The sequence below is a fragment of the Coffea arabica genome, chromosome 6c, assembly GCF_036785885.1.
Source record: "Coffea arabica cultivar ET-39 chromosome 6c, Coffea Arabica ET-39 HiFi, whole genome shotgun sequence".
NCBI classification, from domain to species: domain Eukaryota; kingdom Viridiplantae; phylum Streptophyta; class Magnoliopsida; order Gentianales; family Rubiaceae; genus Coffea; species Coffea arabica.
Genome location: NC_092320.1, coordinates 8834299 through 8861961, shown reverse-complemented (window position 1 = coordinate 8861961; position 27663 = coordinate 8834299). Strand labels below are relative to the sequence as shown.

The 27663-nt window shown below is 36.9% G+C and overlaps 4 protein-coding genes across 4 annotated transcripts; 3 read left to right on the top strand and 1 right to left on the bottom strand.

Annotated features, from left to right (window-relative positions):
* Positions 1-132: 132 nt before the first annotated feature.
* LOC113691271 (aldehyde dehydrogenase family 2 member C4) lies at positions 133-3499 on the top strand. Its single transcript, XM_027209355.2, has 9 exons — positions 133-359; positions 628-770; positions 987-1370; positions 1519-1608; positions 1748-1921; positions 2001-2138; positions 2741-2878; positions 2984-3045; positions 3122-3499. The coding sequence occupies exons 1-9, from the start codon at positions 257-259 to the stop codon at positions 3393-3395; spliced, it is 1506 nt and encodes a 501-aa protein (XP_027065156.1). The 5' UTR covers positions 133-256; the 3' UTR covers positions 3396-3499.
* A 5060-nt stretch (positions 3500-8559) lies between these two features.
* On the top strand, positions 8560-13691 carry LOC113691270 (aldehyde dehydrogenase 1-like). Its single transcript, XM_027209354.2, has 9 exons — positions 8560-8758; positions 9749-9891; positions 11581-11964; positions 12075-12164; positions 12244-12417; positions 12534-12671; positions 12814-12951; positions 13055-13116; positions 13218-13691. The coding sequence occupies exons 1-9, from the start codon at positions 8644-8646 to the stop codon at positions 13489-13491; spliced, it is 1518 nt and encodes a 505-aa protein (XP_027065155.2). The 5' UTR covers positions 8560-8643; the 3' UTR covers positions 13492-13691.
* A 786-nt stretch (positions 13692-14477) lies between these two features.
* LOC113691272 (multiprotein-bridging factor 1c) lies at positions 14478-15191 on the bottom strand. Its single transcript, XM_027209356.2, has one exon. The coding sequence runs from the start codon at positions 15043-15045 to the stop codon at positions 14611-14613; it is 435 nt and encodes a 144-aa protein (XP_027065157.1). The 5' UTR covers positions 15046-15191; the 3' UTR covers positions 14478-14610.
* A 4054-nt stretch (positions 15192-19245) lies between these two features.
* Positions 19246-27198, top strand: LOC113691522 (DNA mismatch repair protein MSH7). Its single transcript, XM_027209685.2, has 17 exons — positions 19246-19877; positions 20527-21076; positions 21663-21758; positions 21879-21934; positions 22331-22397; positions 22531-22626; positions 22811-22942; positions 23037-23070; positions 23215-23262; positions 23457-23653; positions 23734-23860; positions 23967-24244; positions 24772-24966; positions 25267-25674; positions 25789-25885; positions 26064-26191; positions 26521-27198. Exons 1-17 carry the CDS (start codon positions 19261-19263, stop codon positions 27001-27003), a joined length of 3609 nt encoding a protein of 1202 aa, XP_027065486.2. The 5' UTR covers positions 19246-19260; the 3' UTR covers positions 27004-27198.
* Positions 27199-27663: the final 465 nt, after the last annotated feature.

The following is a 27663-nucleotide window of genomic DNA, read 5'->3' as shown; positions in this document are numbered from 1 at the left end:
TTCCAAAGGTCGTGAATAAATTATACCAAAGCTTTCAAGAAGTCATGATCTGCGTGCAATTAAACATTTAAACAGAACACGCTATCCCTGTCGTTTGGCCTCATCCACGCATTACAAGTAAGTCAGGGGCAGTGCCAGTTCATTGTCATCCGTCGGCTTTTTAGAGTAGGATTGTGGTAGTGCTACATTACTCTCACTTTCCAATAGCTTCAACAGTTCACAGACCTACTATACCATTTTTCCATACTGCACCTCAATGGCAGCTGTTTGCAATGGAAAATTAGAGGATTCCTTCATGGTTCCTGAGATAAAGTTCACCAAGCTATTCATCAACGGAGATTTTGTTGATTCTGTCTCAGGTCTTTGCTTTTTTTTTTTTATGAAATCTTTTGGGTCTAAGTTTCTTTGATTTATTGTTGTATACCCGCAGGAGCTGTAACTTCTTGTTGGTATTGGAGTTTACAAGTTAAGATGAATGGTTCTAGATATTTTTATATTTCAACTCTAAGCAAGCTCAAGCATAATCAACGCAATGATTTTATTGTTTTATCAGTTCCTTTTTTATGTAACCATTACGGAATCACTAGCATCAGGTTTTTTTTTTTTTTTTTTTTTTATCATCTATAGGGAAGACATACGAGACAATTGATCCAAGATCTGGGGAACCAACAGCAAGAATTGCGGAAGGTGACAAGGAAGATGTTGATTTAGCTGTAAAGGCTGCACGAGAGGCTTTCGACAATGGCCCTTGGCCTCGTTTCCCAGGCCCCGTATGTTCTTTTCTATTCCCATCCAATTTTTTTCGTTTCCTACTTTAAACGAATCACGGTTCAACCTTCTGAATTGTAATTCATTTCTCCACCAGTTTCATCCTCAGTTTTAAGTAGTTGAGCTCATGTCAGTACTCGGTAGTGAATCATGCTATTACTTAGAAGTTGAACCCTCTCGCGCAAACAACCTTAATAATTTGATGATGATGAAATCAGGGGAGAAGAAGATTAATGATGAAGTTAGCGGACTTAATTGATGAAAGTGTAGAAGAAATAGCAGCCCTGGAAGCACTTGATGCTGGCAAGCTGTTCCATTGGCTCAAAGCCGTCGACATTCCAGTTGTAGCCGAGACTCTGCGATACTATGCAGGAGCAGCTGATAAAATCCACGGAGAAACTTTGAAGATGACAAGGGAACTTCAAGGTTACACGTTGCGCGAGCCAATTGGAGTCGTTGGAATCATCATTCCCTGGAACTATCCCAGCAATCTTCTATTTCTTAAAGTTGGACCTGCATTAGCTGCAGGCTGCACAGTTGTCATAAAGCCAGCTGAACAGACTCCTCTTACAGCTCTTTACTTTGCTCATTTAGCAAAGAAAGTAAGATTGGATTTCGGTCAGCTTTATTCACCTCTAGAGTAATATCAATCAGTTGTGTACAGAAATTACCACAGGCTATTAATGTAACAACCTTTTTTTTCTTTTGGGCTCAACGACTGATTATCCTCTGACGTTATTCAATCTGCAGGCTGGCATTCCAGATGGCGTTTTTAATGTTGTACCCGGATATGGGCATACCGCTGGCGCTGCCATTTCATCTCACATGGAAATTGATAAGGTCAATCTTCAACTTCTGCAGCTGCTTATTTTTCCATGGAAAAATGCCGTCTGAAAAATTAAGCCTGCTAGGAAATTAAATGTGTTTGTGTTTTGACATCATAATAGCAAGCATTTTCGGGCTTTTTTTCCCTCTGTAGGTTACTTTTACCGGGTCCACAGAAGTTGGACGTTTAGTAATGGAAGCTGCAGCTAGAAGTAACTTGAAACCAGTCTCGCTGGAACTTGGAGGCAAGAACCCTTTCATTGTCTTTGATGATGCAGATGTTGATACTGCAGCTGATCTTGTACTTCAGGGCAGTCTATTTAACAAGGTGAAGATTGTAGCAATTATTTTAGCTAAATCATCTACGGAAAAGTAGTTCTGATAAGAGTTAGTAATACTTTCTCCAGGGCGAAGTCTGTGTAGCAAGTTCTCGTATTTTTGTCCAAGAAGGGATTTATGAAGAATTTTCCAACAAGTTAGTGGAGATGGCAAAAACGTGGGTTGTTGGTGATCCGTTTGATCCTCGCTCAAATCAGGGGCCCCAAGTAAGATTGATCATTGAATCTCTTCTTCTTTATTGCGGAAAGCCTGAGAGCATTCTAGGGCATACTACTAATTCATACACGTTGAACCTTTTGATCCTCGCTGAGACCAAGGACCCCAATTTAGTAAGATTCATCTCTAGTGATTACAGTCCTTCAGAAAGAATGCAAGGCATACTTGGGCTAGTAAAAAGAGAAGAAACAGTTTCTACGTAGTTCCAAGTGCCAACTAGATCATACTACTATCTCTATCTGCTAAACTCCAGAGAAGTCCCATCTCCTACCTTGCTTTTCTTTGTCGTGATTATGCATCCGACCAACTCGATATGAAAAATGACAGACGAAAGCAGAGAGCCAGCGGTCCCAGCAGAAAAGGTTTTTTTTTTTTTTTTTGTTTCTTTGCTTTTGGGGGAGGGAGGGTCACAACTCACGAGGGTGGGATGGCCTTGTCATGTTCAAATTTTGGCCTGGGAGCATTTTAATTCATACACGTTGAACCTTTGTCTCCATTAGGGAATGAATTCCTCATTGAATAATTGCCAATTTCCATTTGCAGGATACCAATCCTTCACTGTAATTGTAAAGTCAATAGTATGATTTTGCAGGTAGACAAGAAACAGTACGACAAAATACTATCATACATTGAAATTGGCAAGGCAGAAGGCGCCACATTGTTAACAGGTGGCAAACCATGCGGCGACAGGGGATATTACATTGAGCCAACTGTCTTCTCAAATGTCAAGGTAAGCTGTGGATGTAGATTACAGCTTGCGCTTTCCTTGGATGTTTCAAAAAGGACACCTTCTTGATTTCTGATTGTTTCGCTCTTCTTTCTGCACACCTCTCAGGACGATATGCGAATAGCAAAGGAGGAAATCTTCGGACCGGTCATTTCACTCATGAAATTCAAGTAAGTTTTACTTGGGCTTTGCCCTGCATGGCTGCATGCCGCCAATGTACTAAAATTTTCGGGGGCACGTCTGCAGGACTGTTGAGGAGGCGATTAGGAGGGCCAATGCCACAGAGTATGGACTGGCGGCAGGCATTTTGACCAATGACTTGAACATAGCCAACACGGTGTCTAGATCAATACGGGCAGGTGTCATTTGGATAAATTGTTACCGGGCTTTTGACATTGACTGCCCGTATGGTGGGTACAAAATGAGTGGGTTTGGCAGAGATTTTGGAATGCAAGCCCTGGATCAGTATCTTCAAGTGAAGTCCGTTGTAACTCCTCTCTATAATTCACCTTGGCTTTGAGCCGTCTAGGACTAGGAGTCGAGTCTTAAGACTGCCGGGCACATTTCCTGTTACATGAGTGAACGAGAATTGCCTTCCTAATTGGAACATATGTTTATTCTGAATGATGTTTTATGTTTTATTTCTTTATTTATTTTGGGATAAATTACCTGGCATAGACATAAAGCCAACTAAAAACAAGTACAGGGCTCAGGCTTTTAAAGTTTTATTATGGGCAAAGCCACAACCCTAGTTTTGGTTCTTCTGATTTAAGCACACCATGATATTATTGGACTTACCCCTATGATTGTTTATAACTAGCCCCCCAAAAAAAGACAGATTTTCCAACATTTTTGGGCTTCTTGATTGTCCCCGTGTGGTTTAGCAACGACCAAATTTGGCTCAAGTCGATTTAAGAACCAAATTTGGTGCTTTGTTTAAAATAAAACAAATAAGAAAGGTTCACATCACGAATGAAAGCATAATTAATGTCAAACCAAAAACAGTCCGTTTCCAGACCTTAGCAAGATTAATATTTGTTTTCCTCATCATTCATGATGGATTGTCAATTTGTGATGTTCCTTCAAATCAGTTTTCTTTTCACGGCATTTATCCCTCTTATTAACCCAAAACAAATAAGGAGGAGAAATAGATGCTGCGAGGTAGCATGGACCTGGCTAGAAACGAAGGTAGAAGAAACTAGTCCACTTTGCAAGAGCTTTCCACACGATACATACTTCTTTCACCTTGTAATTAACTACTATTACATTGACCGTCCCTAATATCTTCTTCGGTATAATATACATTTGATTTATTAATCTTCATCCGTATTATTCTTGGGGAGGGTGTAAATCGAAGCAATATCTTTTTCTGATACCTGCATTATTCTTGGGCATTTGCTGGACTTTCAGCAGACGAATAAATTAGCCAACACGGGGATGATCTTACGACGGAAGCATTCGCATTTATTTTACTCACCGATTAGTGTGTTCTGTTGCGTCTATTAGTCTTGCGTCAAGGAAGGAAATATATTGCCCTTAGCTTCTCTTTTAATATTTAATAAGAAGGAAAGAAAGAAAGGTTCTTTTTGATGTTGACCCAATGTCATGGAATGCAAGACTTGAATTGTGAAGTCAACTTAGATAGGAGTATTGAATTAGGCAACGCATTATCATCACGCAACGGACCAATATATATACTTATCACCAAAGAGGTATTGCATGAAATAATAGTCCGTCAAGGAAGGAAATATATTGCCCTTAGCTTCTCTTTTAATATTTAATAAGAAGGAAAGAAAGAAAGGTTCTTTTTGATGTTGACCCAATGTCATGGAATGCAAGACTTGAATTGTGAAGTCAACTTAGATAGGAGTATTGAATTAGGCAACGCATTATCATCACGCAACGGACCAATATATATACTTATCACCAAAGAGGTATTGCATGAAATAATAGTCCGTCAAATGAGGAGGAATGCCTTTTTTTTTTCCCTGACTGAATCGATGGATGCGGAAATGTGAGTGCTGGTACGGGGGTACTATCGCCTGCGTCTGGGGCTGTGGCCGCCGGATTACGTACAATGAATCTCGCTTGTATAATTTGAAACCCCATTTTAAATGATCAATTTGTCAACTTGCTATTGCCTGAGCTCAATTGGACGGCGGCTGCGGATTTCCATAACCCAACTGGACCGTCGACCCATTTTCGACTCCAAAGTCCCGTGAGAAAGATAAAACAAAGGGAAAAAAACTTCCGTCATCACTAAACTATTGATCAGATCGTGTTTTGGCCATCAAATTATTTTTTTTTATCAATGATTGACCACTAAACAACATGATCAGTAAACTCGTGATCATTTGATCTCAATGATTACTCATAATTTATGAAATTAGCACTTAATCTGTAAAATAGCGTCGCATAGATGTTGGATAAAATTACCCCCGCAATATGTCATGTGTATACTGCTAATTTCACTTATTAAGAGCAATTATCGACTAAATAATTACCAGTTCGATAAAATTGTTTAGTGATCAATTACTAATGAAAAATAATTTGAGGATTAAAAGAGGTTTTTGCCCCAAAATAAAGGAAGATAAAATCAGGAGCTTCTTATATTATTGTCAACGTCAACCCTGTGAACGTTGTCCCATTTAAGAGATTTGGCAGTTTGCAGCCCATTGAAAATGCTCGAGCATGGGCAAAAAAAAAAAAAAGTTAAACAGTTGCGTAGACAGAAAAACCTCTGGCTCTATTCTGATAAGTGGCACGTCAATGGGAAAGTCGACTTGCTGATGGTGATTTCACAATCTTCATTTAAGACATTTTACTTAATCGTAGACGAAATGGTTTTTCTTGAAAATGAAAGTTCAATATTAATGTGAGGGACGGAATAAGTACTAGCCATACCATAAATGTTAAAATAATACTAATAATAATAAATGCTTATGCTAAAGTTTGTTTTGAAATTAACACAACATGTAACAATTAATTAGCTCAATATATGTAAAGACATATACAATGGCTGTTGGCTCTTTGGGCCTATCACATTAATATTCAAATTTATCTCAAAATTTATTTTTTAGAGCAGAAGATTTAAATGGGAAAAAAAAATTCTCGAGTTGTCTCGTATGGTTATCTATAAAAAAAATTTCAAGTAACGCATCGTGGAATTACAAACTTCGGTGTATTTGACATTTCTCACCTGAATAGCTTATATGAATGATTGACCATTTTTTTTTTCCATAATTTCATTGCAAATTAACATTTTCATTTATAGGCAATTTTTTTTTTAAATTTCTACAAGATTGCCATATTCTCCAAGCGAAATAGGAATGCAATAGATTGTAACTAAAATTCCTATACTTCATGATATTCAATTAATTCACTTTAATATTTTTCTTCATGCGATGTAAATAAGAGATAATCGTCAAGATATATAACAAAAAAAAGTATTCAATCAATAATACAAAAAGGTTTCCAATTGTAATTTTTTCCTTTTATCATAAGAATTTTGACAACCATGACTTATGATATCCTGTATTAATTGCAAAATGAGAAAGTGAATCGGCAATTTAGTGCTTATGTTAGAGGTGGATCTTAAATGATCGTCAAGCAGTACAGGCAGAGTGTTTTGTGATGAGAGAGAAGCAGCGACAAACTTGATGCGGCATTCTAGAATATTATCCAGCTTCTAATATCCAACATTAGATGTATACATAAATAAGTCTCTCTCTCTAAAATAACGAGACAATTAATATTAGAAGCGATCAGTTTCAACCCCCATGTAAATGTTTGTCTCGCTAGAAGATATAGTATAACGATTTAATGTATATGAAATAAAAAGATAATTAAAAATTATATAAAAAATATTCCGATAGTTTTCGAAAATTATTATTTGCACTTCATATTTTATTGTTTATACTCCTATCATTTGTTATATTATATAATCTAATATATAAAAATTATATAACAAAAATGATAGTGAAAGTGTATATAACATTTCTCTAATTTTTCTGCCAAAAAGCATAATCCAAACTTTGTCAAAGTTAGAGAAGCCCCCGCAAGCATTTATATATTTCACGACTTTAACAAATTGGAAGATGATGAAAGTCAAAACGCAACTACTCATGTAGTAATGTACATGGAGTCAGTGGGGGCGTTCGCATCAAATCAAGCAAATTGTTATACTCCCTCCGTCCCACTTTGATAGTCCTGTTTTTCTTTTTCGTCTGTCCCAAATTGTAGTCCACTTTCTAATTGAAGAATGTAGTTGTTTCTTTAATGTAAGTTGTTGTTACTATAAACCTACCCCATTTAATAAGAGTTGATCTTTTTTACCATCAATTCAAGTTCCCATAAAATTGTACTTTATTTAATGTAAGGGTATTTTAGGAAAATAGCAATCTAAATTAAGGATGGTATCATCAATTTGCGCAGTTGTCCAATCAATGTTCTCATAAATTCTTGTGGCTTGCCTATCTCATCAAAAGGAATAAAAATCAGTTTATCGTCACAAGAATGTAATTAATTAGCAAAACCTTGATGATGAACTACCTTCATCGGTTCATCCTCCTACGTCTCACTTTGGATTTGTTTCATGAGATTGAAAGTCTACGACGAAGATGAATTTTCCGGTTTATAAATATGAATCTGGCACACCTTTGCTCAAGAAAGTATTGTACAGTAATATAAAATCTCAGGAAAAAATTGCGTTTAACATTCAACCACTTTACTAGCCATCTGTTATCTTAAAAAAAAAAAAAAAGTTACTTTGGTCTAGACTGTCAAAGTCAATGAGAGATGGTATATAAATTCCTAATTCAACGCAGAACACCCAATTAACAATCCGCAAAATGAGCCAAGCTGCAAGGAAATTCGAGGGTAAAGTGTAAGCCTTTTCAGCGGTCAATAGCTTTACCGCAGCCAACGTGATTAATTAAGGGTTTTAACTTTTAGGTGAAAAGTTTCGCGTCTTCTTCCAGATTCCCATAGCTTTTGGGGTACATATAAGATTAAATGCGTTGAATATTCAACTGGTAAAAAAAAAAAAAAGTTCAAATTTACTTGATTATTCTAACAAATTTGAAATTGTATTTATTGGACGGTGAACTTGGAGAACCTTTTCCGCTACTATGTCCAGTGTTCGACCTAATAATAATAGAGGGCAGAAAGGGTGTGGGGAGGGGTGCAAGGATTTTGAAAAAAAAGGTTTATTAAAGCTAAAATTAAAACTTCTACGAACATTAAATGCTTTAACTCAAATATGCTTTTATTAATTTGTGATTGATTCTTCTTGTGTTGAAGAATTTAATTCGTTTTACCAGACAGAAACGCACTAGCTAGATTGCCAATAATTAATGATCATAAAGCTGATCAAATAATAATGCACATATGACATATTTATTGAAGATTTGTAGTAATTGTGAGCAAGCAAATTAATGTTTGGAGAAATAATAAATGTATGACTACGCAAACAAACGGAGGAATCTGTCTGCGATGACAATAGGAGGGGGGCCCAATACCGAGCGGCTCTACTGGGCTGGCTGCCTGTGACGTATTCTAAATATTTAATTGGACTAGCACAAAAAACAAAAGACCCAGTTCAGTGACGCGTGAGGTATGGGTTCTCTCGTGCCTTGCCTTGCTCTTTAATTTGTGTGTGTGTGTGTATATATAGTCGTCCAAGCGTGGGGTGTTTCTTTCAGTGGAGATAACGTGGGAGACAGGGTGAGTTATTTACAAAAAACCGAGGTGTTGATTCTGCTCGAGAGATGGCTGTCCAAAGTAACGGCAATGGAAGCTTGGATTCTCGCGTCAAGGTTCCTGTTCCTCAGATAAAGTTCACCAAGCTCTTCATCAATGGAGAGTTCGTTGATTCTGTTTCAGGTTCCTACTTTTTTCTTCCTTATGTTCTCCTATCATTTCTGTCACGCTCATTAATTGAACAATAAACACAGAGGTCTGTTCCGATGTTTCCTAAGTGCATGTGTTTTACGTTTTCGTGAGAACGGAAACTCTTTTTCTACTGCACAAAGAAGAGCGGCGGATAGGGAAAAGGGAGCTTCAGTTATAGCACATGGCATTTGAAGAAACTCTTTTTCAGGAAAGAAATTCGTACTGCTGCAACTTTGCCGGACAAATCATCTGTTTTCCGTACTGGTTACAGATTATCTGAAAGCAAAGCTATTAATCTTTAGTCATTGATACAAACTTTGGTGTCTTCTTCTTGGCAATCCTACTATGCCTCGATTTCTTCCAATCTCTTTGGAGGGCCAAGAATAGTTTTGTCATCCATCATGATCATCGCAAGTGATAAAGCCCAGCTGGTTGCAACCATCCTCTGATGCACCTAATCCGTTCTTCCCGGATATGAATTTCGGCGTTAGAAAGGTGCAATTCTTTACTAGTGACAGAGAAGAGGCTACAGCATACATTTCATTTCCTTCCAAACCGTCACCTACTAAGGAAAATTATTTCCAAATAATTCATTCAGTAGAAGATAGTTCAGAAGTCGATGAGCCAAACAATAACCATTTCTTTTTAACCTTTCGTCTGCTTGCAACAGTTCATTCTCAATACTGCATTGCCGATGCATATACAAAACAAATCGGAACCAACTTCTGGAATTCGAGACACGTATCCTCAAAAACAGAGATAATATGATTATAGGTTTTCCCAATCTCCAATTGTGTATATCGATCGGCTGGTGCGGCGTGGTCAATAAATATCTCTACCTCTAAACATGTCGTTTGCAAGTGTGCATACCATTTGCATAATACGAAAACCGAAGACCTTTGATGTTGATATTGCATAGGTTCTCGTTCACGTTGTTAGACCTTAGACGAGACTAATCTTTTTGGAAATTTGATCACACAGGAAAGACTTTTCAGACAATAGATCCAAGAAACAGGGAGGTGATTGCAGAAATTGCCGAGGGGAACAAGGAAGATGTCGATTTGGCTGTCAAAGCTGCCCGAGAAGCTTTTGACAACGGCCCATGGCCTCGTTTACCTGGCTTTGTAAGATTCTTCTCTCCAGTGCTTCCTTTCTTTCAATAGTGTTTCAGTAGTTACAGTCCGTAATCGCCTTAAAATTCATCTCTGTTTTTTTACGTGAGTCAATGATACACATGATATCCAAGTTAATTACTGACAAATTAATAAGTTAGAAGATTGAGTATCCGGACCAACCAAACTAACCTGCCGGATCAATCGAGTTAAAGAATTTGTTTATTGGCCTTTCTTCCATGTTCAAAGTCTTGTCAAAGATAAAGACTTTGAACCGAAATAGTGGCCACGAGAAATATATGGTTTGCTTTGGACGATAGAACTTTGATTTTTCTGCATAGAAGAATATTTGAACACCTCAACGTAGAATTAATCATTGATACCCCCTCTACAAGGCAATTATGACCGGTGACGCACATCTAAATGCCCTGCTTGTTGTTTGATTTCGATGCAGGAACTTTTACTCTTAATTGCCAGGTTTTCACTTTTGATTAGTTGTACAATTTGTTGTACTATCAGTTTTTAGCCTATGAAATTTAAGCTGGAAGGGGGCAAGTCAACCACCAGACCACCACCAATGCATTAAAATTATCATTACCTCCCATCAATTTGTCACATTAAAAGTGGTTCCGTTCAAAAAAAATCAGATGGATGCGTGGTACACCCGTCTGATTCGACGGTGATTCAGTCATATCTGAGTTACTCTCAGAGCTCCTCATGTCCTTCCCCTCCCTCTAGTGCAGTGCAGGATACACCCAAAAAAAAAAAGGGGAAGGCGGCAAGTAGCAGGTAATATTTTAATGGTATCCGACAGCTTCATGTTCTTAAGCCTATTTTTCCGCTGGCAAATGCTGGGAGAACTCAAAAAGTCAACTCTGGGATCAAACTCTTTAATGCTAGGAGTAGTTGTTTTCAATACTATCATTATCTTATTACCGCCTAAGCTGGGTGCCGCCACAATTCCTACACTTGTGGGTTCTGGGATCCACCAAATAAATATAAATTGCCTACTCTGCGCTTAAAGAATAGTACTCTTTTATACTCACCATCGGCTTATTAGTAGATCATGTGTTCCATTCAAAAATTACATTGTGATGTACTTATGTAATAAAATTGATCCTAAGTTATGTATGAATTATGATGACTTGATATATGATAGATGTAAAAATAGGAGTACTAATTTTTTTTTTTTTTAAAACAGAAAAAAGAGGACAAAGAAACTAATAGGAGTACTAATTTAAGCCATGCGTGGAAAACTTGAACACGCATATTTGTTATACATGGGACCATAGGCTGAAATTTCTTCCCCGTCGAGTTTTGACTCACTCCGGATTTACATGGCCCAGAAAAGTATACATTTTGTCTCAATCACCAATTCACCATTAGTATCTGTCATCATCACCAGAATGCGATGCTTTGCTTTAATTTGGAGGCTTTTGGAAGTTCAGCATCTATATGATGTGAATATATCGTCCTAATTTTCCACAAATCAATTTCCGTTCGCTCTGGCCATATTTTCAAGATTTAAGCAATCAGCTGTTTCTTTAAACGTTTTTCTTGGTTGAACTTGCAAGTCTCAATCCAGAAAAGCTTTTTACATTTGTCCATTTTACAGCTCAATGGCTTTGTGAGCAATTGAGAGTGTGCATGGTTTGGACTGCTTGAAACTAAGCATTCTTTCTCTGTATGCGTTGTTACCAGGAGAGGCGCAAGATAATGATGAAGTTTGCAGACTTAATAGATGAAAACAATGAAGAATTAGCCACCCTGGAGACAATTGATGCTGGAAAATTGTTTTTCCTTTGCAAGATTATGGAAATTCCAGGAGCAGCAGAAACAATTCGCTACTATGCGGGTGCGGCAGATAAGATTCATGGGGAGACTCTGAAAATGTCGACCGCGCTACAGGGATACACATTGCATGAGCCCGTCGGAGTTGTTGGACACATCATTCCCTGGAACTTCCCTAGTCAAATGTTTGCTATGAAGGTTGGCCCTGCATTAGCTGCTGGTTGCACCATGGTTGTCAAGCCTGCGGAACAAACGCCTCTGTCAGCTCTCTATTACGCTCATTTAGCGAAGCTGGTAATCTTGCATTTTCTTTGAGCTTAGTGAAATTAAACGAGACAACAATTGAGCGACCCATAATTTTTTTTTTTTTTAATAGCACTTACGAATTCTGCTACTTGAAACAGGCTGGAATCCCCGATGGAGTGCTTAACGTTGTAACAGGATTCGGACAAACAGCTGGTGCGGCAATTAGCTCTCATACGGACATTGATATGGTAAGCTTTACTTGAATTGTGTCTACGAGTATCGTGCAAAAAGATTATTTCATTTGACACACGTGCCTGTTATGTTCAGGTAAGTTTCACGGGTTCTACGGAAGTAGGGCGGCTTGTCATGCAAGCTGCAGCAACAAGCAACTTGAAGCCCGTATGTCTAGAACTGGGAGGCAAGTCCCCCATTTTAATCTTCGATGATGCAGATGTGGACAAAGTTACAGAACTGGCACTGCAGGGAACTCTATTTAACAAGGTCGTCTTTCATTAATTTCTTTCTTCGTCTGTGTGATCTGTTTTTCGATCAAAGATGAAGAATGCTGACTTACTTTTGTTCTTCCAAAACAAAAACAAAAAAAAAATCAATTCCAGGGTGAAATATGTGTTGCTGGCTCTCGTGTTTTTGTTCAAGAGGGGATTTATGACAAGTTTCTACTGAAGTTGAAGGAGAAGGTGAAAAATTGGGTGGTCGGTGATCCTTTTGATCCAACTTCTCATCAAGGACCCCAAGTATGTGAATCAGAAACTGGTTTATGTCCAGTAGCAAAATCTAATCGCCATCATCTCATCTGTGGATATCATCCTCACAATGCTGAGAGACGAGTTCTCCATGGTTGTTGCATTCTCAATTTTCATTTCCCGTCTGATGCAGGTTAACAAGAAGCAGTACGATAGAATACTTTCATACATTGAGCTCGGGAAGAAGGAAGGTGCCACCTTATTCCATGGTGGCAAGCCTGGTGACAGGAAGGGCTACTACATTGAGCCGACAATATTCACTGATGTCACGGTAAATCTCTTGAATCAACAACTTTCCAGATTTGAGACTGGCAAAAAGCATTTTGGATTCCTGTTGCAATTAATCAATAATTATTTTGCTTGATGCATTGCAGGATGAGATGACAATTGCACAGGAAGAAATATTTGGGCCTGTTATGTCAGTATTCAAATTCAAGTAAGTCAATTAGTACTGACTAATAAGCCTTCAAACGCCTTATTCCTTCCCTGGACACGTGTTCATGCTAAGTAATATTTCATACTAAATAACACACGCAGGACCGTTGAGGAGGCAATCAAGAGAGCAAACGCGACCAAATATGGACTGGCAGCGGGCGTTATGACTAACGACATTAACATTGCCAACACCGTCGCAAGATCAATTCGTGCGGGTGCTATCTGGATAAATTGTTACTTTGCCTTCGACAGGGACAGCCCATACGGAGGCTACAAAATGAGTGGTTTTGGAAGAGACATGGGAATGGATGGCCTCAAGAAGTATCTTGTAGTTAAAGCTGTTGCTACTCCCATTTACAATTCACCTTGGCTGTAAGCATCCTGTAGCATCGGGAAATTTTTAAAAGCACAAAAAAAAAAAAAAAAAAAAGGCGGCGAAATGAGGATACATCCTCATGCGGGATTAAATAATGTCAGTTTGAGAATGAATTTCTTGCACTTTTTTATTCGTACTCTCCTGTAAAATTATTTACCTGCGACGCTGATAAAAAAGAAGACAGTCGAAAATTAAATTGACGTCTCTCTCGCCCGAGTTCTGATGGATTAAGTTGCTCGTTAAAACGGTTAATTAAAGCTTGGAATATTGGTTTCTCTCTGGCAATTTCCAACCCAAGCAAAAAGAAAATTTTCTTTTTTGGGTAGAAATGACAAAAAGGCTACCATCTTTTCACATCGGTTAGGCAGGAGACAGGATTTCAACGTCGAAGCAAGGGAGAACAGACTCTTCCGAGAAAGGACTACGAAGAGGCTCCAGCGTTCTCCTTTTCTTCTTTTTGGGTGGGGGCCGTCGTATTTAAAATGAGGATGCTGTCTCAGCAGTCCCAGACAATCCAAAATGAGGATAGCTTTGTTAAGATTCTTTAATAGCTAAACAACGAAAAGCAAACTCCAATTGTAAGCCCAGTTGATTGTTTCCCTAGCTCGAAAGTAATTTATTAGCTAATAGTTATAGGAAAGAGCCGCCGGCCGCCTGTGCTAGTAGAATAGCGTTGCCTCCTCTTTTTTTTTTTTTTTTTTTTTTTTTTTTGGGCCGCCGGGAAGGAAAAGGGGGGGTGGGGGGGGGTTGCTGCTGAGGTGGTCCCTGGAAAGGAGGCTTGAAACTTTAAACCCAGCTACTACATCGCAGCGTGACTCCTTTTGCCTGCAAAAAAGTTGAAAAAACAGTAGTGCTTCCGATTGAGATAGTCCATACTCAATCGACGTGCCTTGCTGGAAATTCCGAAAATACGCCTTTGTTAATCAAAGAAGACAACAAAAATAAAATAAACATGCATCATTTGTCGGCTGAGTAAATGCTCAAGGTAAGCAAGAAACATCACCGTCCGACATAACAACAATAATAATAATTTACATCCAACGGTTGAAATTCTCAACCTAAGGTGACAGACTGTTCATTTACAAAACTTCATTAACGTTCAGCCTATATTTATGCCATTTATTTTCTTAATCCCCTAAGCTTAACCCCCAACACTCTCTCCACCTTAGCCAATACAGCCTGATTAGGCACAGCCTTCCCATTCTCGTACTCCTGAACCACCTGAGGTCGCTCGTTAATTTGCTTCGCTAGCTCGGCTTGGCTCATCTTTTTCTCAATTCTCGCCTTTTGTATGGCCTGCCTCACCTCCGTCGATACCCGCCCCAAAGCCGCAGGCTCCTCAGCTTCGTCCAGCTTTCTTGCATTTACAGCAGGGGGGGCTGCCTTCTTATTTGCTCCGGCATCCGCTTTTTTGATTGTTTGCACCTGACCACCTGTTCTCAAAGCTTGGTTCACCGCCTTGGGGTCCCTCAGGTCTTCAGCCTTGGGTCTAGACTTTTGCAGCACCACCGGCTCCCATTCCTGCTTGATCGCCCCCTGAAATCTACTCGGCATCCTTCACAAAAATAGCAGGTTGATCTTCTTCTTCTTCTTCTTTCTGCCTCCTGTCTTTCTTTCAAACTAACCATCAAAAGCGATTTTTTGAGGAGGGCCAGGACGGGTTTTATATGGGGTTGGGATTCAGGAAGAGTCGGCTAGGGGAAAAAGGAAAGGCACGAGGTGATAGCTATGGATCTCGAAGGTTCGCGGAGGTACTACTAAACTTGTTGTCCAAGGATGGTGTGGTGGTGAATATCCAGTTCTCTGATTGGTGAGTTGGCAGCTGTTGATTGGTTGAAAAGAAGCCACGTTGGTCTTTGCAAGAACTTGGTGCCCAAGTAAAACGCTAAAAAGGGTTGGCCTCTTTGGCTCTTGGTCAACGATGGATATTAGCGAATGAGATGTGCCATTTGTCCCGTTTCGCGCGGAAAGTCTGTCCCACATTGCGTGTCATTCTTTGTTTTATTTTTTATTATATTATTATTTTTCATTCATAAATATTATATTTTAATTCTTTATTATTTTCTTAAGATTTAATAACTATTAATTTAAAAAAAGAGAAAAAAAATAAAAGAAAGGAAAATAAGATAAATTAAAAGTCAAAATAATGCAAGGGCAATTTTATCCTAAAGGGGGTTAAGTGAGCAAAATTAAAGGTTATGGGGTAAACTGAGAAATGAGATATTTTTTAAGGGGACAAAATGTGATTAACCTTTTTTTTTCCTGTTAGAAGAACTACAAATACATCTTCAAATTTATGAAATTAATGAAATGATATGTGTGATGTATATTCATCTCCCTAGGAGATGCATTAAGCATTCATCCTTTGGTACATTCATTGATAAATTTATGTATTTGAAATATTAAATTCGTATATCTATATTAATATTGATACGTGTGCCTTTAGTCTTGTATCACTTAGGTTCCTTTTGATAAAACTGAATCTGAATTTTGAAGTTTGAATTCTGAAATCTGAATACTGAAACAATTAATTTGTTGAATTTTAAGCACTAAAAAATATATATAAATGTCTGAATTTTAATGTTAAACCTATTTATATTGTTTGATAAATATTTATAGTTGAATGCTTAATAAGTTTAATTTGACAATTTTGCCCTTATATCCTTTCATTCCAAAAAGAAATAGAATCTATCATTTAATTAGTTTAAAATTGTTAGGTATGAAAATGACAATATTTATTTTTAAATCAAATTAATATAAAATGTGAAATATATTATATAAAGGAGTATGGAGAAGCTGTGAAAGTCATTAGAAAGTGAGAAAAGATAAACTAAAAATCGTTAGATAGAGAATATTATATTGTTTAATTATATAAGAATTTTGAACATAATTAACAACAAGGGTAGATTTGGTAGATAAGATAGGGTAGTTGAAGTAATTCAATTGATTCTTACCAGAATTAAGCATTCAGTTAGGATTCTTGTGCTGAAAAAAATACACACAGGTTCAGCACTGCTTAACAAATTCAGCAAATAGATTTTTATTTATCAAATACTCAAAACATCTGAATGTCTGAAAAAATTCAAATTCAGCACTTTTTTATGTTATCAAACAGACCCTTAGACGGTTCACAAGTCTTATTTGAAATCTTTGGAAAAATATTTGAATATAATCTCTTTTTCTAATCCTCTTGTCTCTACATTTCTTTACTTCATTTATTAGTTTATGTTTTATTAATTTCATAACACGTTATTAGCATAAGTGTCTAACTTTGAATAAATGTGAAGCATGAGTATCTAACTTTAGTCAATAAGTACAAGTTTATAATTTTGAATTATCAAATACAAGTTTCAATTTTAAATGATTGTTGAACACATGTAGAAACCTGTACTTGCTCAAACTTAGATACACATGTTTCCCTTTTGCTTAAAGTTGGATATTCATGTTGATAAATATGTTGTGAAACTAGTACTAATGAAATAACAAAATATAATAGAATAGATAGAAGTAGTCAAAAGCAGAGAGAATGTTTATTATATTCGCTCGAATGCTCAAATGATGAATAATATAACATTTTTCTCTGCAGTTTTTTACTTCATTTATTAGTTTTACAACATTCAATAATTAAAAAATAGGTATTATTGAACAAATTTCTTTAAATTTTTCTTTGAGCCTCTGACAACAAGTTGTTCTTGTTTAATTATCTATCTAGAGGTTGTTTAAAGGATTCACTGCTCGACTCACCTCGTGAAAATAGATATTCTAGTTTCAAATACTACTAATAAAAATTGAAAGTTAATACATACATCCTAGTTGAAGTTAAGGTTGTGTTTGGATTGCATTTTCCGTCATTTTTCATGGAAAAATTACTGTAGCGATTTGATATATGTGAGGGAAAAAGGTGATAGGGAAATGTGATCACGGAAAACGATAATATTTTCCGACGAAAACCTTCAATCCAAGCAAGGCCTTTGTTGGGTCGGGCCATCCAAGTTGGATTTTAACAACCTCATGCTCGATTTATTTAGTTAATAAGATATTTGGATTTCAAATAATGAGTTTTGGGCTAATATGTGCGAAGTTCATGCTTAAACTCACAATATATTTGAATTTTGAGTTTAATTCAAGTTTAGCTCATATTCAATTATTACTCATTAATTTCTTTAATATAATTACTATACCCATTAAGTAGTAAAGTTAATTTGTAATATACAATATTAAAATTACATATAAATTAGTTTAAATTTCATTAAGAGTTCATCAATAAAAATTTTGTCAACAATTCTTTTTAAATACTTGAAAATAATAATAATACATGATTAATAGTCAATACTAATAGAGTTTTCTCTTTAAATATAATTATTTAATGAATCTAAATCATTTCAAAACCAATATTAATTACTAATAGTCTAATCATACATTATGTATTTAAAAATAAGATATTTATAGTTATATACATTAGAATACATATGCACGCACATATATAACAACGGGTCAGGCTCTAATCAATTTGATCCTATAAAAACCGAAACTTGACACACATTTTAATCGAGTTATGAATGTATGCCTAAATTCTACCCAACCCATAATTATAGTGGTTGGACCCCTTTTGTTTTGGGGCAAACAGGTCGAGTTAGAATCAATTCGACCCCTCATTGATAGCCCTAGTTGAAGCTCACAGAAGGCGTTTGCATTATTCTAGAAAGCCAAAATGTGTCCACATCTAGAAGATTATACACATTGCAAAATTCTTGAAGGCAAAATTACCCTTATTAGGAAAAATTACCGTATGTCTTTCCGTTCTCCTAATATCGGATCTACACTTCTGGCTCCACTTGATCCAAGGGGGAAAAAAAGAAGAAGAAATCTATTTCAAACCAAAATCAATTGTCTAATAACTTTCGAAATAATCAAATTTCATTACTTTAAAGTTTTCCGTATTTTCTCTACAAGTTTTCCCTTATTCAATTATCTGTATACGATAATCAAGAAATTACATGAGGTTAAACACACACACACACATGCAAAATTAACCTTTGATTAAAAGTTTACTACTTCGTTTATCTCTTTCTATGCAATTACATTCATCCATGTGGATTCCAAAATTACACGTCAAAGATTACAAATACAAGACAAAACAAGGATCTGAGCTCGAACTTAGCAAAAGGGTATCAATGTTATGTAAATTGTAAACTAACCCCTTTATGCCCAGTGAACGATTATAGGCCTCATAAGAGATTAATCTACCTAACCGTGTCTAAGCCAACAAATGCAATTAGTCCTAGATGCAAAACATGTTATTCTACAATATATATATATATATATATATATATATATATATATATTTTGATATTGATACTACTCGTATTGGGAAATCTGCCTAATTGGCCTCAGACTATTGCTTAAAATGACACAACTAGATGCAAAATGTTCTCGGGTTTGTACCATGTTGGGTGTCATTATAGTTGAAAACTGAATAATTGTCAAATAAAAAGAAATGATGTAATTTGGTGAAGCATACACTTACACTTTGGTTTAATCATATAAAACTCGTGTGAATGATATACTTAACATGTAATTTGAGGTATTTCAGGGCACTGGACTGATTTAAGACGTGCGTAAATTGGTATGGAACACCATTATGGTGAAATACTATTTAATCAGGAAATCAAAAAAGAGTTAACGTGTATAAGACTAAATTAAATTGACATCTTTTTTTTTTTTTCCCTTTTTTTCTCTGGTACATAATTAAATTGACACCTTCGAAGGATGGATGGCTGGATTGGTGCAAAGAGCCAAATTGCCCTAGAATTTCCCCATCTGACGCTCGTTACTGGGGCAAGTGGAAATTTCTCCGCGGTCTACCACGCGCCACTGGTAACAGTAAAATCCGAAAAACGGATCGAACGGCCACGAATACACCGCCCAGCTGAGAACCTCCAAAATGTTACCCATTTTGGAGCCAAAACTTGGCGCCAATTCTCTTTATCACTGTCTCCTTTCTCTGATTTAAAATCGTCAGTGGCTTTCCTCTTCTCCCTAATCGCTGACAACCAGGGGGGAAAAAAAATGCAGCGTCAGAAGTCGATTCTTTCATTTCTCAAAAGACCGTCGGCGGAGCAACAGAACTCCGGCGGCCGAGCTCCTCATTTTCCTCCCAAACATCAGAATCAGATTGGAGCTGGTATTGAATTTACCAAAGCTATTTCTACCTCCACAATTGACGATTCGGTTGATGACGTCAGAGGAACCGATACTCCGCCGGAAAAAGTGCCGCGTCAGATTTTCCCCGTCAACGACATTGAGAGCGGAAGCAAAAATTCGCTCTTCTCCAGTATCATGCACAAGTTCGCGAGATTCGATACTACGAAAATATCTTGCAATGAGTAGGTTTCTCATGCTTTTCCTTTTCCTTTCCCCTTTTTTTTTTTGGTTTTTTATTTCTTTCTTTTAAATGTTTGACTATGAAACTGAAATACTCATCGATGATAGGTTGGTAAAGTTGGATTAATTTAATTGTATGTTGCTAGCATTAAGTAGCTACTTTTGTAAACTTTTGCGGTAAGAAATTGATAGCCTCTGAATATATGTTCTGATAAATGACTCGTGAGTGTACATCTGTCTATATTCACTATTTTTGTTCTTATTTCGCGACTATACTGTGACGTTCCGAAGTGTTGTACTAGCTGGTGTACTTGGAAGGTGAAGAGAAACTGTTTCTCTTTTGAGGTAGATGTAGCAGTGTATATAACCTATATGAACTCGATAATTTACTACGATTATCTTGATAAAAATGTAGATCATTTGATAGTCGTTGCACTAGCTTATTGAGGAAATTCAACTGTTTACAGAAAGAGACCTATAACTTCTATATACCCTCAATGCAATTCTTTTTAGGTAGCATTACTGCATAAAGTTAACTATATCAATTCGTTAATTAGCTATTTTACTTTTTCCTTTGTTTTTTGCCAAGCAGCATTTAAATTCTTTGTCTGCTTATGACCCACATATTGCATATTGACTGCAAAACGGCAGGAAGGAAGCAAGTGTCTCAAACAATATTTGTTCTGTTCTTGATAAATCGAAGTCGCAGAAAGAGTTTGAAGATGGAAACTTGACTTCTAAGCAAATAGGGAGGCAAAGTATTTGCCATACTAATGGGACAACAAAGCAAGAGAGTGAGGGATGCCCATTGGTTGTTGGAACTGATGACATTGATGTTCTTGGACCAGACACGCCAGGCATGCGACCTTCAGTCCCTCGGTTAAAAAGGTTACATGATGATATTTGTAATTTCGAGCAAAAGAGTGGTTTCTCCAAGTCAAATGCTACCAAAAGGGTGAAATTTCTTCAGGATTTAGATGGTGAAAAGAAATATCTAGAGGATTCTGAAATGGCTAGCAAGTTTGAATGGCTTCATCCTTCAAGAATCAAGGATGCTAAGGGAAAAAGGCCAGGTGATCCTCTATATGACCAAAGAACACTCTTAATACCACCAGATGCTCTAAGAAAGATGTCGGCATCACAAAAGCAATATTGGGAAGTTAAATGTCAATACATGGATGTGGTGCTTTTCTTTAAAGTGGTCAGTCCATTCGAACCCATACCTTCATTACAGTGCACTAAGGATGTTTTTTTTTCCTTGTTTCTTTTGGTGAATCTAATTTATTCGTCATACTTCATTTATTTCAAAGAGTCACCTAACAGGTGAGCTTCTGCAATAGGTTAAATGGGTGACTGCTGAATGATTTCTAAACTTCAAAATTTTTGATGATTAATTTCATATTCTAGGCACTTTCTCAAAAATCAAAGACTTTCAGTTTATAACTTATCAGAGATTTCCAGTGGGATTTCATTGTGTAATGAAATAAGACTAATGATTAGGAATCTGTGACTTCTGAGTGAACTGTAGTAGGGTACAGGGATCATCTAACTTCAGTTAGATTTATAAGCTTGATTTACATTACTTGCTATTCTTTGGTTTATAGATTGTCCAAACTAATTTTGGTGCCATACTGCTTTGTGATTATCATGCTTCCAATTTATATCCATTTTTTATGAATTTATTCTGCAAAATGTGAATGAAGAACTCTGTTGAAGATAAAAAAAAATATGCCCTTCATGTCTGTCTTTTGCAATACTCTTTTAAAACACTCATATTTCTATTTCAGGGAAAGTTTTATGAGCTCTATGAACTTGATGCTGAAATTGGTCACAAGGAACTTGACTGGAAAATGACATTAAGCGGGGTGGGTAAATGTCGACAGGTAATGTCCCGATCTACAGTTATAGTCATCCTGTTATAGTGTTTTCTGAGGCATTTGCAGTGGTAGGTGTTTGGTTTTACTCAATATCATATCTATACTGATCCTTTGCGCTGCTATTAGGTTGGGATATCTGAGAGTGGGATTGATGATGCTGTTCAGAAATTGATTGATCGTGGGTAAGCAAATTCCTGTTGTCAATGTGCATTGATATGTTAATTTAAGCATCCTGATTTGTTTGGTTTCATATTAATTTTCTTTGGTAATTGAGCCTCTATTCATTATTCACTACTCTATCTAATTTCTTGTTTTATGCTTCTTTTATCTTTTATAATTGTCAAAGGGGTTGGTAAGCAAGTTCTGTGGCTAATGTGTATCAATACGTTAAATCAAGCATCCTGATTTGTTTAGTTTTCAGATTGGTTTTCTTTTCTTGTGGAACATCTATTCAGTATTTACTAATTTCTGGATATACTGGTGCTTTCATATTAATATATTTGTGTAGAGATCCTATTTGTTTTCCTGCTGCATTCTGATCCTGTCCTTTTTTTTTACTCGTCATTTCTTATTTAAAGCTACAAAGTTGGACGGGTTGAGCAGTTGGAGACCTCAGAACAAGCAAAATCAAGAGGTTCTGCTTCTGTAAGTTTGAAATGGACCTGTGTTTGTGCAGTTCCGTTATCCACATGGACCTGTGCCTGTCATTGTATGGTCTCTGGCAAACTGTAGGTGATAGTCATTCAAATCTAATCATGGCTTACAATGCTGGTTTTAGGTTATTGAAAGGAAGCTAATTGGCGTTCTCACACCATCCACCACAACTGAGGGCAACATTGGGCCAAACGCTGTACATCTTCTTGCAATAAAAGAGGTTGGCTTGAAAACCTTTTCTTTGCTTTCCGTACTTTACCATATTGTTCTTACTGATGGTGTAGGAAAAAATGTGTCATGAGCTCTCAAATTTGGTAAAGTTGTACAAGTAAAGCTAGATAGGGTAGTTTCATTGCAAATAAGAATTATAAAATGATTAACATCTTGCTGCATTCTGTATCTAGGATTGCTTTTGTCCAGATAATGGTTCAACTTCTTTTGGGTTTGCTTTTGTCGACTGTGCTGCATTAAAATTTTGGGTTGGTTCCATCAGTGACGATGCTTCTTATGCAGCTTTGGGGGCTTTGTTGATGCAAGTATGCTCCTTGGTCTTAATTTTCTGTTATATGCTCTGTGTGCAATATTTAGTGGGGATGATTGGTCTTCTTTTTCTTTTGGTTTGACTTTTAGGTGTCACCTAGGGAAGTGATCTATGATAGTCAAGGTAAGTCTATTAAATTGCTTTCACATCCAACTTTTACTTTTCTTTTAAGGAGTTTCTAGAAACCAGGCAAAAAGCTGTCATATGTTAGAAATATTAATCTTGCTGAGCCCTAGCCTGATGGTCATTTACTCAAATCTGTTATAGGACTGTCCAAAGAGGCACAGAAAGCATTGAAAAAGTACTCGCTAACAGGTGACAACAGTTTAACCTTTTAAGTTCTCATCTGCAAATTGGCACATTCTTCTGTACTGCAATTATCAGTTACAACTTTTCTTTTTAGTGAAACTGCTTGATGTCTCTTTCTTTAGTTTTGGCTATTTACAAAGGTTGCTGTTATTGATGATTGGATCTTTTGGATAAGAAGCCTATTTAACTTTGGCTTGTAGGCTCTACTGTATCAATGTTGACTCCAGCTCTGCATGCTGATTTTGGTAATGCATCAGAAGTGAGAAACTTCATTCAGTTGAAGGGTTACTTCAAAGAATCTCTTAACAGGTGGGATCACATTCTTGAGGGGATTATGCATCAGGATCTTGCGTTATGTGCTCTTGGAGGACTCACTAACCATTTATCCCGAATGATGGTAGGCCTGTGAAAATTGTTTGTAGTACAACCTTCAACATCAATGTCTTTTGTTCTGAATTAAGTTATTTTGTTGAACAGTTAGATGACACTTTACATAATGGAGACGTTTACTCGTATCAACTCTACAAGGGTTGTCTAAGAATGGATGGGCAGACACTTGTCAATCTTGAGATTTTTAATAACAATGCTGATGGTGCTCAGGCAGGCAAGTGCTCGTGTATAATTTAGTGTATATCAAAGAGTTATGTTAGAATATAAGACCTGAAGGTTATGCTTCCTCCTATGTTAATTTAAGCAACATTAATATATAGGTACATTGTACAAATATCTTGACAATTGTGTCACTGCATCTGGTAAACGGCTTTTAAGGAACTGGATCTGTCATCCTCTGAGAGATGTCGAGAAAATCAATCATAGGCTTGATGTTGTTGAGGAGCTTATAGCACATTCAGATATCATGTTACTTGTGGCTCAATATCTTCGCAAGATTCCAGACTTAGAGAGGTTGCTTGGGCGTGTTAAGGCAAGCATTAACTCTTCTGCTGTGCTCTTGCTGCCACTGATTGGCAGCAAAAAATTGAAACAGCGAGTAAGCTTTCTCAATAAGTTTTTTTGCTTGTGTATGTACTCTTGTTGTTGTGCGTGCACACTTGCATCATTTCATCGGTAGCTCAAGATTGGTGGTTTCTTTTCGGCTAACTCTTGATGAACAGTGCAATATTATTTCTGAGAATGCAGTAGTGCAAACTGCAATTCCTAGTTAGCTTGAGTCTTTATGAAGTTGCTAGTCAATGATAATACTTTTTCCCCATCAATGCTTAAATTAAGTTCTCATGCTATTTATTCTTTCACATCTTCTAGACAGTGGAATCAAAAAAGCATTGTCATGAGAATGCCTTGTCAGGGACAATGTTTTCGTTTAAGACTTGTGCTAAAGTGCAAAGACACTTGGTTCCCTCAATGGGGGAGATCATGGGTGGTCAGTGACTGTCTGTTTTAGGTGCTCATCAAGTAGTGTTTACGGGCAAATATCCTCTCTAATCTTTGCCTTGTATAATCAAGATCTATCCTCAGTACTCAACCAATATGTTTACTCAAAATTTTGTCTTCTTGCAGGTTAAAGCGTTTGGATCACTTGTTAAAGGCCTGCGTATTGGAATGGATTTGTTATTGCTATTACAGAAGGAAGGGTTTATGACATCTTCATTAGCAAAAGTTCTTTGTCTTCCTCTGTTAATTGGTAATGATGGGCTTGATAAATTTCTTGCACAATTTGAGGCAGCAATTGACAGTGACTTTCCCAATTATCAGGTCACGACTTTCTTGTTGCAATGTTACTTTTTGGTCCTCAAGATGCAATGTTACTTTTCTGGAGAAATGTTACAGGGGAAGTGTCTGCTGATATTTAGGCAAGGTTTTCAAGTTTTAAAATTTAGTAGTGTGTCCCACTCCCTTTGTTGGTCTTCATCTTAGTGTTTATCTGCAATATGATAATTTTAAAATTTACCTGTTTGACAATTTTTTTCCTGTACCCATGAGCTGGATTTATTTCATGAATTGCATATAGGAGAATAAGCAGCCTGATTTGTTTCTCTCCTTGCATGGTGACAGGACCATGATGCTACAGATTCAAGTGCTGAAACGCTATCAATTTTAATGGAACTTTTCCTAGAGAAGGCTATGCAATGGTCTCAAGTAATCCATGCTATAAGTTGCTTAGATGTACTAAGATCATTTGCTGTAACCACAAGTTTTTCTTCTGGGGCTATGTGTAGACCAAAAATTTTACCTCATTCAAGATCTGTAGATTCAGAGACAGGAGGACCAATACTTTCAATTGAAGGTTTATGGCATCCGTATGCCCTTGGTGAGAATGGAGGATTGCCTGTTCCGAACAACATGCATCTTGGGGGCAACAATAGTATTTATAATCCCTGTACTTTGCTTTTGACTGGACCTAATATGGGTGGGAAGTCAACCCTTATACGTGCAACTTGTTTAACTGTTATACTAGCTCAGGTTCAACTTTCTTTTTCCTACTGTTTGTCAACTAAAATATGCTTGATTTCCTTGCTATCCTGATGTTTAATTTTTGCTGATTTTGCTTCTTTGCCTAAAATTTGTACTTTGCAGCTGGGCTGTTTTGTGCCTTGTGAGACTTGTGTCCTTTCACTTGTGGACATCATATTTACACGGCTTGGAGCCACTGATAGAATTATGACAGGCGAGAGTATGCTCTGCAATTGGACTCTACTTGATTCTTGATTGAGTTGTTCTTGATCATTAATCTGAAAGTTTATTTTGTTGGTCAAATAATTTATCTTTTGGTTTTATTTTCTTAACGTAGCTATAGTTCTACAAGGAAGCTTGCTTCTTACAATGCATGATGCACTTTGATTGTTTTGTAGGTACCTTTCTTATTGAATGTACTGAGACAGCAGCAGTGTTACAAACTGCCACACAAGATTCCCTTGTCCTCCTTGATGAATTGGGTCGAGGAACTAGCACATTTGATGGCTATGCAATTGCATATGCTGTGAGATTCATTTTCACTTGCTATTTACCTTACCAGCTGCAATAAATCTTGCTTTTATATTCTCAAGACAAAGTAAACTGCAAAATATTCTTTGTTAACAATCTTAAGTTGACTCTAAATGGTAGTGACCTGGGACTATGACATTAAAAAGAAATGAAAAATTTGGGGATTTGATGTTGCTCAGAGCCTGAAACTTTAAAAGTTGACTGCAAATGATTCTGTTGTTGAAAATTTAAATTGGAGCTGGTTTTAGATCTAGTTATCTGTTACTGTAAATTATTTTACTGTGGCTGACTTGTTATTTGTAATATCTTTCCAATTTTGTCTAGGTATTCCGTTATCTTGTTGAAACAGTGAACTGCCGTTTGTTATTTGCTACACATTATCATCCTCTCACGAAGGAATTTGCTTCTCATCCTCGTGTTTCACTGCAACATATGGCCTGCTCTTTTAAGCTGAAGTCCAAGAAGTCATCTCCGGGTGAGCAGGAACTGATTTTTCTATATAGGCTAGCTTCTGGACCATGTCCTGAGAGCTATGGTATGCAAGTGGCGAAAATGGCTGGGGTCCCTGAGATGGTTGTTGAAAGTGCTTCAGGGGCTGCTCAAATCATGAAGAAGTTAATAGGAGAAAGTTTCAAGTCAAGCGAACAAAGGGCTAACTTCTCTACCCTGCATGAACAGTGGCTCAAAACTCTGCTGGCGATATCCAGGGCACCTGAGACTGATTCTGACGATAAGTTTGATACATTGTTTTGCTTGTGGCACGAGCTCAAGAGCTCAAAGAAAATGGGAGCAATTAAAAATATTTAACACAACAGTAGAAGAAACTCTCTGTTTATTTTGACTTGCACAGGAATGTTTCCATCATTTTTAAAACTAATTCGTACATGCTGAGTGACTCGTTGAATATTTGTTTCCAATGTGTAGCCGTGAGGAAGGATGCCGGATGGATGTACAAAGAGGACAGAGGCAAACTCGAATGCCGGTAGCACAAAGTTTCTTGAATTTGTTTCTGCTGCATGGCATGCTGGTCATTGTCACAAAGTTTCCTTCTTCATTTGTCTAATATCTCAAAGGCGACCAAAAGTAATGCCAAAATGAAGAAATCGAAAATGCGGACGACAAATTATTGTGGGCCAATCGTGATGATCTATTTTTCAGTTGAAAAACAGATCAAAGCAATCACGTCCTCTCCTCCTTAGTCCTTTAGAACGCGGAAAAAAACTTCTTTAAATATATTCACATTTATCTTTAGTAAGTCACACCACTTTTATATGAATGAAGGTCACTGACATGAAAAATATTTGGTTACAAAACATCAGAAATTGCGAGAAATTGTCTACGTTTCATTATTATCTTTGCACTCGAACAGCATCTCCATTCATAGGTTAGATTTACAATTAATAAGGAAGGTACAATGAACCTAAACGGTACACGAATTAGTAAACTATATCAAATCTGAACTAATTG

Excerpts from the sequence above, each read along its gene's own strand:
- LOC113691271 (XM_027209355.2), top strand. The coding sequence starts at position 257 with ATGGCAGCTGTTTGCAATGGAAAATTAGAGGATTCCTTCATGGTTCCT. Across the intron at positions 1,609-1,747 it reads CTCACATGGAAATTGATAAG|GTTACTTTTACCGGGTCCAC; the intron begins GTCAATCTTCAA and ends TTCCCTCTGTAG. Across the intron at positions 1,922-2,000 it reads AGGGCAGTCTATTTAACAAG|GGCGAAGTCTGTGTAGCAAG; the intron begins GTGAAGATTGTA and ends TACTTTCTCCAG.
- LOC113691270 (XM_027209354.2), top strand. The coding sequence starts at position 8,644 with ATGGCTGTCCAAAGTAACGGCAATGGAAGCTTGGATTCTCGCGTCAAG. Across the intron at positions 12,672-12,813 it reads CTTCTCATCAAGGACCCCAA|GTTAACAAGAAGCAGTACGA; the intron begins GTATGTGAATCA and ends CGTCTGATGCAG. Across the intron at positions 12,952-13,054 it reads CAATATTCACTGATGTCACG|GATGAGATGACAATTGCACA; the intron begins GTAAATCTCTTG and ends GATGCATTGCAG.
- LOC113691272 (XM_027209356.2), bottom strand. The coding sequence starts at position 15,045 with ATGCCGAGTAGATTTCAGGGGGCGATCAAGCAGGAATGGGAGCCGGTG.
- LOC113691522 (XM_027209685.2), top strand. The coding sequence starts at position 19,261 with ATGGATGGCTGGATTGGTGCAAAGAGCCAAATTGCCCTAGAATTTCCC. Across the intron at positions 24,967-25,266 it reads GTGACTTTCCCAATTATCAG|GACCATGATGCTACAGATTC; the intron begins GTCACGACTTTC and ends GCATGGTGACAG. Across the intron at positions 25,675-25,788 it reads TAACTGTTATACTAGCTCAG|CTGGGCTGTTTTGTGCCTTG; the intron begins GTTCAACTTTCT and ends TGTACTTTGCAG.